This window comes from Myodes glareolus, chromosome 25 (assembly GCF_982192425.1).
Source record: "Myodes glareolus chromosome 25, mMyoGla1.1, whole genome shotgun sequence".
Lineage (NCBI taxonomy): Eukaryota > Metazoa > Chordata > Mammalia > Rodentia > Cricetidae > Myodes > Myodes glareolus.
Window position 1 is genome coordinate 36,488,301 of NC_142050.1, and position 13,343 is coordinate 36,501,643.

Sequence of the window (13,343 nt, forward strand, 5' to 3'; positions counted from 1 at the left end):
ATGTTATGGCAAAGTATTCAGTTTCACTTACAAGAAAATAAAATTGATCTAGGCTTTCAAAGAAATCAAAAGATGTGGTAGGTCCCTTGAAGGTGGGCATTGTGTGATCTGGTTTCTCTGTAATTCATCATGGACATGGTTATGAGGTAAATAAATGGTAAACACCATATAGTTTTCAGTCACTTGAGTTTCTACATTGTATGTGTAATCAACTTCTATAATGCCATCATCATGTGAGATAAAGGTTATCTTTTTAGAAATATAATTCACAATAAACTGATTCTTCTGCTTTTTCTTTTTCTTTTTCCTTTTTTATTTTTTCCAATATGCCAAACCATATCAATTTGTTTATTTTCTCAGATGGAGGCCAAAGTAAAGGGGACACTAAGTTACCACGGAAATCTCAGTGACTTCCCAGCAATCAAGAGAGGAATCATTTGACTGGCTGATGGGACCTACCTGATGGGAAAGTCTTATGTGGTCACAGGGCTGCTGTTTCTGTCGATGTTTACATTCTTGTCCCAAGCACTGTGGTGAGGAGGAAAAGGAAAGAAAATGTTACTTGAGCAAAGCCAGGTGCAGGAGGAAGAAATGCTTTTGTGCAAAGTTAGTGACCTTTGGTCTCTTAAAGTTCCCATAGTAACGTACTTTAAAGAGACTCAGCTGTCAAACCCACAGAAGTATCAATTTGATTTTTTTTTTTACCCTGAGGGGAGAAAGAAGGAAGTTGAGAGGATTTGGATAAATGGCCATCCATCCTGGGGGTTGGATCTGAACACTCTACATATAAGTGCATAATAAAAGCAACTAAAAAGTAGGATTAACCCAGTTTGAGGAGAATCAGTCATGTCTGTGTAGTAGAAAGATTTGCTACAGTCAGTTGCATGATGCTCTCCAGACAACAGCCCAAGAGTACTGTACCCTCAAATGTCCTGAGCAAACTTGAATCTTCTCCAGTATGTAGCAGTTCACAGTGTAAGTCAGTAGACTGAAAATGCTTCAGCAAAGTTGCTGTAGCACAGTGATATATATTACTATATCTTCTAGATTTTTAAAGTAAAGAAAGTGAGCCTGTTGCTCTTAACAGACAAAATGTAGGCCCTTTTTGTGAAAGGGTCTATTTCATCCTCCTTCCAGAGTAGGTACTGAACTCCTCTGTGCAGCTGGCTGTCGTCCGGTCTGGACTGGTTAGTATTTATTTCTCCTGCTGATGCGCAGAAGGGAGTGCTCGCATTTTCTCTTGATTCATGGGGTCTTTGCTGTTGGGCTGCTGCTTTGCTGCTCGTCTCCTTTGTAGCCTGCCAAGAACTGCAGATGCCCAGTTCCCTCACTGCACAGTGCTCTTTACTAGTGGTACTTTAGGTGATTAGAGCTGTTGATATAAACAGAGTGTGCACAGTATCTGTTTCTTTGTGGGCCAACTAAATAGCATATACATAATAGTACACTGTTTTAAAGGGACGAATCCCAGTAGGAATGCTGATGTGCACAAGGGATCACCTTTTATTCCTATCACATTGAAACTTTATGCCCTATATCCAGTGCAGTAAGAATGTTTCAAGCATTTGGAATCTTAAAGTTTTACTAGAATTTACTCAGAATGCTGATATTCAAGTAAACCTACAGATAATTAAGATTCTTTAATTCTGGTTTCTGTATGTGAATAGAGACAATGAAGGATGTAAAGGGGAAAACAAACAATTCTATTTGGAAACATTTTATTTTTGCCTCAGTTACATTGTGGTGTCCCTTGAATTTTAAACTTCTGAGTATTTTCAAACTAAGAGTACCTCTGAGTAATGTAACTTTAGTCTATATATGATGACAGATTCGTTTATATATGATGACAGACTAGCCTGGTAATAACAAGGTTGTTTTATAGTCTCGTTACATGTTGCCATGTACGACTAAGTTTATACAGATAAGAGTGTTAACCAGGCCCAATTTTCCTTTGATAAGCAGAAGTCCCAAGAAGCATCTAGGACTATAATAAGCAACCACAGATCTACTCAGATTTTTAATGCCTATAATTTGACTGAAGTCACATTGTCATGATTCATAGCCAAAAGTCAATGAATAAATAATTTAAAACTTTAGTTCCAAGAACTTGTTACAGTAAGGGAAAATGATTGTTCAGAAGAACCATTGAAGCTTGGGTTCTGCCCAGTGTTTGTAATCTCAATACTCAGGAGACTGAGACAGGAGGATCTCAGGTTTGAGGCTAACCTGGAGTATATGTCAGTGAGTCCCAGGCTAATCTGGACTAGGCTAACAATGAATCCCTGTCTCAAAAAAGAAAAGAAATCATTGGTATAATTTCTTGACTATTGTAATTTAGTTTATCAATAAAACAAATACAGATGCTACATGAGCCCACTAAATATTTTGGAAAGATACAGGGACGTTGAAGAGAGTTTTGACTTGAACTTAGCATGTTTTTATTTGAAAGGTCTCTTAGAGGAACTTGCTCAGCTCTTGGCTTACTCCAGTACCGGGTGACTTCTTTTCAACCATGCCTGCTAATACTGCCTGGGCTGCTGTGCTGGGGGTGTGCTTAGGAAGGCGACCTTGGGCTTCACTTCCTCTGCCAAGGAGAAGTCAGTGCTTTAGTCTCTTCCTGCTGATACCTGTGTGTTTACATAGACACACCCATTCATATAAATCTAATGCTATTAAAAGTCAAATAATGATAATTGTAGTTTCTTAAATCCATCACTTCTGAACCATACTATATGAAGGCTCTGATGGTTCTTTGCCATCATTAGGAAACAAGATTAGTAATTCTTTTTCCTGTGTCTTTTTATATAATTCCCTGAAGCCCTGGGCTCTAAGAATATAAGATGTAAAGTATATTCTGTTCCTGTCAGTCTTGATTCCCTAAGGACTGCTGTGAGATCCCTACTTCAGCAACCCTCTCATGTTATACAGATGAATCAGAGTCCTTTCTACATGTAAATACATTTCTTTCTATATCATAACATTGAAAATGGTCTCCATACTTTATGGTTACCTGTCTTTACAGTTTTTATTACTAAAAACAAGCATATAAGTTGGTTATTTTTTAACAGAGACTTGCGACTCATACTGTATTTTTGCACTTAAAGTCAAATTATGTTATTTTTAAAATGGTGAATAACTGGAAAGGATATCTGTAGAGCAATGTGTATCGCTAAAGAGCATTAGCAAGATCCAAATGCAGAGATAAATCAGCACACTTAACCCACTCATGGGGTACTTGATTCAGGAAGATTAAGCTATTTGTTTCCAACTGTCTTATATTTGAAATTGCCTTCACTGATGTATAAGCTGTTACTGTACATACAAGGTGATCCTCAGTATTCACAAGCAATAACAGTCAGCAGAGCTGTCCTTGGACAGCAGTGTTGAACCTCAGTTGGAGACTGTTTGGGAGCAAAGTGTCAAGCTCATTGAGAGCCTCCAAAATAAATGCAAGCAATAATTTCTTTTAAAGTTAAATTATAATTCTTCTCATGCTTCTGAGAACAGAGTGGGAAATCATGATTTTAAAACAATCTGGAGAAAAGATTTGGGGGAAAGAAGCCAAGTTAATCTATAGTAAGAAAGTCCTTATACTTTGAAGAAATCAGGAAGATTTAATTAGTACATTCTCTCATGCCCACCACCCCTTTGATGGATGTTATTAGCCCAAATTATATTGTTTTGTGTCATAGATGCTGAATAAGGCTTATTTGGGTCCCAACACTGGGGTAAGAACCGGTCATATACCCGTTTGAAAACTGTGGGTTTGACACCTGCTTGGAAACAGCTTATTGGAACTGATCTTAACCCAGGATATTTTTTCCCAAAGCAGATCTAAATTGTTTACTATGCAGAGATGGAAAGGGCAGGCACTCCTATTCGCTCTCCCCCAGACGCCCTCTCCCACAACCCTTTCCACCTCTACTTGGCTCAAGACTTTCTGAAATGAAAATTCTACTGTTATTGCAACTGCCATTGGTTATAAGAACTCTGTCCTTTGGGATCGTCTCTAGACTTATCTGTCCTACTTGCTGCTACATTTGGAAAATGAATTTGCCTGTGTTGGTTGACTTTAACTTCTCTGTTTGTAGGAGATTTTGTCATGTGCTTTGCTCCCAGTGTAGAACTAGGGTACTTTATTTTAGGAGTGTACTACAAAAGCACACTGGTCCTTGTATTGTTATTATTATCTAGGTTTTTAATTTGTTTCCTTTGTTTGTTGGATTTTGTTTTGTTTTATTTTTCAAATTGAAAATAGAAGAATGACAAAAGTCTATACTGCAGGCCAAACTTGAGAACTCTCTGTGCTTCAGCACGAGCACTTCTGCTGGCTGGATGTTCTCTGAGGGGCACTTTGACTTTTAGTTGTACATGTGTGACTTTTTGTTTTTGCTTTGGGGGTGCTTTTGGTTTTGTAAAAACAAAGCAGAAAAAAGTACAGTAGTAGATAAATGATCACAAACATGTTATGCAATTTTATTTTATAAAGTTTTAAGGGAAAAGTTTAACTCCTTGTAAATAATTTCTTATCTCTGGTAAAAATGCTTATATACTCTAAACCATGCTCAGTTCAGGCCTTTGTCTTTGTTAAGTGCCTTTTATTTCTTTCTTTTCTCCCCTCTTTTGAAACTTTTCAGACACCTTCAAATACATACTGATAAAGTCAGGGGATTCAGGAGAAAGAATCTCAGACTTGCCAAGATCATATCATGTTATAATACTCTTCCTTCTGCTTTGTATGTGTGGACACAAGTACGAGATGCACAGTGTGTGTCTAAAACCAGGAACAGCTGTTCATGGCAATCTTTGTAAGCACTGCCCTTTTGACATTGCAGAACTTCTGCCCTGTTTGTTCCATTGCTTTGAGTTGATTCAGATGGGCAGATTGGGAAGTAGTCTTTGCACATGATGCTGGCTTCCCCTTCTGAATATCTGTAGAAGTTAGTGTGTGTGTGTGTGTGTGTGTGTGTGTGTGTGTGTGTGTGTAGGATATTATATAGCATATATGTGTTGGTTTTTGCAAGCATAATAAACTCGGTGGACTCATTGACATTTTCTGGATGTAATCCACTTCTCTCTACCCTTCAAATTTGGCAGACATAGTGTGTAAGGAAGCATCAGAATAATAAGAGCATCTTGTGGGCCAATCAGAGACGGTGCCCTATGCAGACAAACACATGGGTGGCTAGAGCTAGAACCATGCAGTGGTGTCTGAATACACTTTGAAGGAAGTCAGCACTCATGTCAGTATTAAAAGGTGTTTTCTTCTGGAAAATGATCTTTAAGAAATTATATAGCTGAATACCTTTAAGTAAGCTTAGAATTTAGATAGTGAGAAAACACTCATAATCTGCAACATACTTGAGATTTTTAATCTCTTTATTTTCCAGATGATTAGATTTTGATTTGATTTCGTGATTATTTAAATATCTATCTTGAGCAAAATAGCATAACTTCCAGAATCTAAAATTTATTTATTTATTTTAGATGTGACATGTTGAACGAGACTAAATTGAACCAATTCTCTAAACAGTACAAATATATCTACAAATGACCCCATGTAAGTAAAATTTTAATTGGAAAAGGAGACTTGTGGCTAAAAAAAGAAGCTCCTGGTAGCAGAGCTGTTGTCTGGCAGCTAGGATCGGTAGTGGGTGTTAACTCCTAAACATCTTTATCTAGGGGGATGTCATTTAACCTTTGTGCCTCAGATTACCCATGAGACAATTGGGTATAATAATAATTGCCTACCTCCCAGGGATATCAGAGACTTTACTATTTCAAAAATATTTTCAGTTTTTCTAGAACATCCTATATAATTAATAGTATTATCTTACTGCAGAGGTTGAAAAGCAAATGTTTTCCTTAAAATGGATATAAAGAGCACCCTATGGTCTTTATGTTTAAAAAAATCATTGGAATTTTAATTTAGATGCATATTTGATATTTAAACATACCATATTTATAGTGTGGTAGAATTACTAGTTTCAGGTTAAATCAAAGGGGATGACACCAAGTTTCTTAACTACCAATTGATTGTTTTAAGCTTTTATGGTGTTGTTACTTGTATGGTGTTTTCAAGATAGTCTGGTTTACAGATAAATGATCTTGACAGGTTGTAGCTCCCTCTTCCACCTTCTGAATTTAGTTTACTTGTAGTACCTGCTTGGTGGTGGAAACTAAGTTTTGCGTTTCTAACAGTAAATCAGATCCTGCACACTGCTCCTGTTTCTGTAGGTTTGTCCAGCTTTGCCCTGGGGGAGGGAGCTGTGTGTACTTTTAACTTTGCAGTTCATGCTTCTTCAGCCCATAAACAAGTCGGAGGCATCAGCTACTCAGATTGTAGGAAAATGGGAGAAAGAAGACAGGATTCATTTCCTACCAGGAGCAGAGGTAGGGATGGTCAGAGTAGAAGGAAACATGATTTCCCTTGCTCCCAGGAGGAGATTATTTTATCTCACCTTCCATTTGTGCATACTAAGTAATAATACATAAAACGTTTCTCTTTAAAACAAAGGAAGAAATGGATGCTGCAGTTTTTGCTGGGGCTAAATAGTGTGTGAGAGGGAGTGAGTGTGAGTTTAAATTACAGCACATATTCAGAGTCAGCAGAGACCAGGCTGTCAAGGAACAGTTACAGCTCAAGCGAGTTAGGAGAAAGCACTAGGCCTAAGCAGCCAGCACATCTGGGCTGACCCCAGAACTGGCTCAGACCTGGTCAGTCTCTAAGTCCTAGGTGTTTGTTATTGTTTTTCTAAAAATCCCTTTTAACATTTTGTTGATTTTTTTATCCTCCAGATAAGGCCTTAGTTCATAACCTCTAAGTATCAGCTATGCAGATAAACATACTCTTTATTTTCTGCATTTCCTTCTTCAATAAAAAATGTTAAGATTTCAACCCAAAGTAATAAAGTTTAGGGTTTTTGTCGAATGTGTGTGTGTTTCCTCTGGGGAAGAATAACAGCAGCCTAAAATAGATGCGTTGTCTGTGTTCATCTGTCCTAAAATGTGAACTTTACATAAAAAGCTAGCTAAAGACCCTTTTACCTGTGCATACCTGGAGTTAGTGTCGTGGAGCATGTTTGTGCTTTTATGAAGTCACCCAGTGTGTTGCTGAGAAGTTTAGATTCGTGTTTGGTTGACAGAGCTGAAAAGATGGCTAAGACTGATTGAAAGGAGCTTCAAATATTAATGTTGAGTTCTTCATTTCTTTTGGTCTTTATTCTTGCCTTTGGTGTGGAGCTCTTAAGTTAGCCACTTGCTTCACTATAGCATAAGTTGCTTGTTGTTAGATCTAGGGAGGAAAGGCAGATTGTTTCTACATCCTCTTCTCCCCCACTTTTCCATCTGCTCTTTGTGTTCCAACACAAAGATAGTATAGGTGGATAGTTTGCATCTTAGCAGAGGGCACAAGCATAGGTTATCTTGAGTTTCGTGGAAATGCCTTTAACAACCTGATGCTGAATGGCACTTTTCTCATGCACACTCTAAGTACCATTTGCTTTAAGGTGTTTATTTGTGATCTCCTTGTGTTGTGATGCTTCTGCTTCTCTGTGTTTTCTATGTATTCCCATTTCATAGCAGTTGGTATTCAAACTTTGTATACTTAAACACTGCTATCCAAACTGGTCAGGAACACATTTTGAAGTCTCAGTCGTACAATTAAGGTTCTGTATATAGTCCAGAACTTGGGGGATTACTGATGATTGGAATATTTTCCTCTTCTCATTTATATTAAAAAATAGATCTCACAGGCTGAGGGTGTAGCTCAGTGGTAGAGCTCTTGTCCAGCATTTGCAAAGCCTGGAGGTCCAGGTCCATAATAACAATAAATAGGTCTCATTTTTAAATAATACCAGTACCTTTCAAGATTCATCAGAGGAAATACAGTCTTCATTAGGGCTCCTAACAACCTGCCTTGTTTCCATGCCTCCCCTAGAATAGAGCTCTTTTGCTAAGGTCTATCTAAGCCAAGCCGACCTTTAAATCCTTAGTCCCAATTTTAAATTCCTTGGAAAACTATCATTTGCCCCAACGTTGCTACGGTTACATAATTCTGGTTTACCCTGAGTCTGACTGGTGGATGCTTGGTGGTAGAGCTCTGACTGACATCAGAAACAATGACTTCCCTGAGGGAATGTGAAAGTCAGTGGCTCCATCTGTCTTCAGAGTACATTTAGGAATCAACAACAACTAAGAGAAGCCATTGTCTGCCTGTGTGACAACTTGTGTTTAAAATTTCAGTTATATTTTTTTGTATTTAGAGCCATAGACTTTCCTCCTTTCTTGCTTACCTCTACTGTTTGCAGAAACATTATGCCCTGTCAGAAAATTGTTTTTCTCTCACACTGGCAAAATTACTAAGGATTTGCCCAGTTTTAGCTAGAAACATAAAAAGGGAAATAAATTTTTGTCAATGTAAAACAATGTATTTGTTTTAAATAGAAAGTTGAGCCAACTTTGGACAGCTTTCTTGATGTTTCAGCTCTGCCTCCATAATAGATTATACATACCTTTCTGACACGTGATCGGCAAGGGTCTTCTCCCACACAACTTCCTCTAATTCATAGTTAGCACCAGAGAAGAGAGCCAAGTTTTGCAGTGACCTGTTGTCAACCGTAATTGAAGAACTATCTTATTCTAGAAAATACTGGAGTGCTAAACCGTTCTTGGAGGAGTGTGTGTTAATTTGAGCCTCTCCCAAGCTTTCTCTTGTTAAACAGTATCGAACTTTAAGGAGATGAAAAGAAATTTCTACCTGGTGAAAATTTTGTGCTCCAAACAATGAAATAAAGTATAACCAAGGTGGCTAAGAGTTGGGTGTTTTCTCTCTTTGCTTGTGAGCAAGGTTTATTTATGAATGCAAGAACTACCATGGGATTGCAGACCTATTTGCTATAACTGGAAAAAAAGAGTCTGAATTTTAGTCTGGTGAAACACATATTTCCAACCCGCATTAAAATTTAGAAAGGGGAGACTTTTCTTTAGTAGGAGAAGGAAAAACAGTTATTTATTCCTGAGTGTCCACTCTGCAGAGCTGCTCCCACCAGGGAAACAGTCCTTTCCCCTTTCGGCAGCTCCACCCTGCACAGATACTGTCTTTGTCTCCCACAAAGGAGCCTGAGGAGTTGATGGTCCTTTAGGGGAGATGCCCCAATTACTGTGTTGCATCTACTCTTAGAAAGGTGTGTTTTTGCTAACTTGAAGGAATATATGCTGTATTTCAAATAAGTGTGTGACTTAATACTTTGAGACTTTTTTTTCCTCTAAAAACTGGACCTGAACACAAGCTTTGAGTTGGTATTTGTAATAATCTCAGGACCTGAAAGATTGTAGCATTTAGTGTGTCTTAAAAATTATGTACTGTACCAGCCATGGAGTTTTGTAAATATACCTGTCTCCCTTTTTTTGTATTATTTTAGTAAATAAATAAATAAATTTAATAAAAGGGGGTGGTGATGACATGTATGTGTTTGTCTGTCTGTGTGTGTGTGTGTGTGTGTGTGTGTGTGTGTGTGTGTGCATAAGGCTCTTTTAAGACAAATTGGTGCTTGTTGAATTTCTAGTTAAGCTCAGCAGGAATATGGACAAACTGCTGCTACTGACCCTGCACTGAGCAAGGAGGATGTCCTTCATCCTGCCTTTCCAGTGGTCTCTCTGCGCAGAACTAGTAAATGGGAAGTTAGAACCTAAGCTCTTCTCCACAGCCATCTTGCTGTTGCGATCTTGATCTAGTTCCGGCACCCTTTAAACTTGGGTATGAAAGTTTCCACCCTTCACTGATTCCTGGTTTTAGAACTCAACTTTTCTAAGAAAAAAGGGGCGGGCTTAAAAACAACAACAACAACAACAAAAAGTAACAACAAAAGAACCTCACATTTCATAAGAATCCCTGATGAATTTGGGATATGCGAGAACATTCCTAAATGTGAACTTCCCAACCTGGCCCATGATACACTCCTTCAGTGCAGGGATTTTTGTTCAGCTTACTTTGCAGCAGCCTTGTTCATATTCCAAGTGTAACTAGCAAACCCATTTTGAAATAAGAGCCTTATTTGACTCAGAATAGATGTTTCCTGTCTATCCTTTGTGACAGGACCTTTTACATGAGTGGGTTTTTTGCTTTTGTATATGTTATATGTTTGTTGTATTAAATAAAGAGGACTGTAAATATTACTCTTGTGTCTTTTGTGTTACTACGCTAATTTGGGTTTAAATGTTCCACCGTCAACAGGGGTTGAGACTCTTTATTATACTGTACCTGGGCACCATGGGCAATGAAAGGGCACAACTTGCTCATTGTGTTCCTAAACAGTTTGCAATCACTTGACAATATACAGTTGTCAAGAATTATTCAAACTTTGTGTACAAAAATGTGCTCCTTTGCCACTGGACATTTGAGTTCTGTTTTAGAGCAACAGGGGAAGACTCCGAGGAGTAGAGAAAGCTTTAGGTGGACCTCCAAGGACAGGTCAAGAATTGGCAGTCAGGAAGAAGGGGCAAGTAGATGTGCTGGGAGAGTCCTAGAATGTAGGCTCCCTAGGTCCTTTCTGTAGGCAACAGCATGGTGTGTGTTGAATGATATGTAACTGCACATAGAAAAAAATAGACAGGAACATAGACACACCCCCCAAATAAGAATAGTGGTTTGAATGCTTGTTTTCATTTTTGGTGTCTTGAAGAGGAAAAGGACTACTAAAAATTTCAAATAGCACCAGCAACTTTGAACTACCAATTAGCTGTGTCTGTTCTTGCCTGTTAATCCTGTTGGCCTTGGAAGCACTTTTTAACGCCTCCCCAAACCTCCAAAACACCTGAGTTAATAATTAGGCATGCCAGGTGGTTGTGGCTGGCAGCACTCGGGAGGCAGATCGGAGAGATCGGAGGTGGATCTCTTGAATGTGAGTACAGCCTGGTCTACAAAGCAAGTTCTAGAACAGCCAGGATTGTTACAAAGAAAACCCTGTGTGTGGGGGGGGATTGACATAGTTACTCAATGACATCATCTTTTGTCAGTGTATAACGTTGATGTATTAAAGGCACCATTGCATTTCTAGGAGTTTATTTTTGGTTACATGTGTGTGTTCACTTGTGGGTATATGATTGTGCATGTAAGTGCCCATAAAGGCCAAAAGAGTGTTGTATCCTCTGTAACTGAAGTCATAAGCAATTGTGGGCCATGGTGATGTAGGTGCTGCGAATTGAACTTGGGTCCTCTGGAAGGGGAATGAATGTGCTCTTAGGCACTGAGCCATCTCTCTGGGCCCCTAAAGATGCCATTGTCATCAGTTAAGGTATTTAAAAGATGTGTTAGTGGGTCAGCGAGATGGCTCAGTGAATAAAGATGCCTGCTGCCAAGCCTAATAGCTCGATTGTGATCCTTCACCCACATGATGGAAGATGAGAACCAACCTCCTGAAAGTTATCCTCTGACCTTTACATATTCATGCATTCCCACACTCTCACTCTCTAAATAAAATGTACTTTTAAAAAATCCATTATTGGTTTGACATACTGTCTTCCACAAAGCAATAAATAATAGCTTTGCTATTATTCATATGCACTAATTTTTTTTGGCATGGTTTCTCTTTGTGGCCTATACTAGCCTTGAACTTGCAATCCGCCTACCTCAAACTCCTTAATGCTAGGTTACAGCTGTGTGCTATTGTTTCTGGCATAACCTGTTTCATCATTTATTCTGTATATGAAAATGAAACTCAGAAAACTTTTTGAAGAAAGTCATTCAAAGAACTAAAGGGTTTCCAAATAAGCTAATAGTTTAGAGAGCAAATAAGTGAGTTAGACCAATTCTGTCATGTGGACCTGAATGGAGACGAGGTGTCTAGAAGGAAGTATTACTTGACTGGAAAAATAAGTGTGTTAGGGTAAGCTTCTAACACCAAAAGAGGATTAAAGATGCTGAATTTGGGACCATCCTGGTCTACATCTATAGTTTCAGGCCAGCCTGAACTATATAGTGTGACCCTGTCTCAAAAGGAAGAAAAACTATGGGGATTTTATCTTGCAACATGGAAGCAACAAAATGGAAAGCGACTTAGGAAAGGTCAAGATGGAGTTTCAAGTGAGATTTAACAAATTGTTGACGAAGGTACTTTGCTTTTACATATTCCAGGGGTGAGTGTGTAGAGATTTGTGTCTATGTTTCTAGCGTTGCAGCAACAGTGTAGGAATACAGTCTAACATGGTAAGACTGGCTGTATAAATCAGATTAACACTTAATAGCATGGTTTTTTGGGTTAGTTTGGTTTTGATATCAAAAAGAGCAAGAGTAGTAGGGGAGACCCTGTGTCTTCCCAAGCACAGTGACAGTTGCCTCTTCTGTATGTGTGTAACATATATATATATATATATTATATGTATAATATATACATATAATATATATATTAGTATGTTTTGACATCTCAAAAACTTGTGTGTCATTCACATGTGCCTTGACTTAGCTTGTCCTTTTCTGTGTGTGTTTACCGCTCTTGTGTCCTGGCATGTGTGCCTTCACTGACACACCACTAGTGTTTTTATTGGTAGGGTGGCATATGTGAAGGAGAACAAGTTGTCGTTAGACAGACGGGTTCACGTGGCTCCACTAGGAAACTCTGGCTGAAGATGTGTTCTCCTTGCCCCGCCATGAGAATGGTTGGGTTAGACCTGTGGAGAGCACCTGAGTGCCTAGTACATACTAATGGCAGCTACTGCAGTCATTCTGATGCGTCTCAGCGCATGCTTCCTCTTTCCCGTCCCTCCGAAACAAAGAAGTGTAATAACCTTACGAAAATCTTCATCACTGCTTAGCACCCAGGTATGGAAGAAACCCAACTAAAATACTTTTATGGCAGGTGCCAGAAACTCCTAACTTAGAAAGAGAGGGGAATCTTGTGTAGCTGAGCCACCTGGTGCAGGTGAAGCTTTATCTAGTGGTCACTAAAGTCCATCTCTTCACAGGTAGCCTGCTTTCTGCTGGCCTCAGGCCTTTCTTCATAGCCCCTTGGCTACTGCGGTTCCAAACTATATGTAAGCATTTATGGCTTATAATGTGTCAGTCCAAAAGCATTCTCTTCCCTGATTATGCACTCTGTCTTGCCGTCCTTTCATCCCTCACTCAGTACTGCCCCATCACCTGTCCCTTTTTTGACATGTTCCCTTGTGCATGCATCTTGGTAAGTAACATTGCTTTGCGCACGCACAGATTTAATGTATGCAATTGATGCTATGCTATAAATGTCTCCTGCCTTTTCTGTTGGGTTAGTCTGCCTTGTTCTGTGTACTCGTGTGCTTCTGCGGTCTGTGGCATCATTTTTCCTAAGAGTATATCCTACCCCACTGTA

At 38.9% G+C, this 13,343-nt stretch overlaps 1 protein-coding gene across 6 annotated transcripts in view; it reads left to right on the forward strand.

Moving 5' to 3' along the window:
- The window catches only part of Ubn2 (ubinuclein 2), an 83,101-nt gene that overhangs the window by 61,212 nt on the left and 8,546 nt on the right, over positions 1–13,343 (forward strand). For 5 of the 6 annotated variants that reach the window (XM_085683498.2, XM_085683497.2, XM_085683500.2 and 2 more), the window contains one exon: positions 361–10,176. The exons of the other annotated variant lie outside the window; for it this stretch is intronic. In XM_085683498.2, the coding sequence (XP_085539624.2) occupies positions 361–410 (50 nt within the window). In that variant the 3' untranslated portion in view covers positions 411–10,176. Of the gene's footprint in view, positions 1–360; positions 10,177–13,343 lie in introns of those variants that run through there. 6 annotated transcript variants of the gene reach the window in all.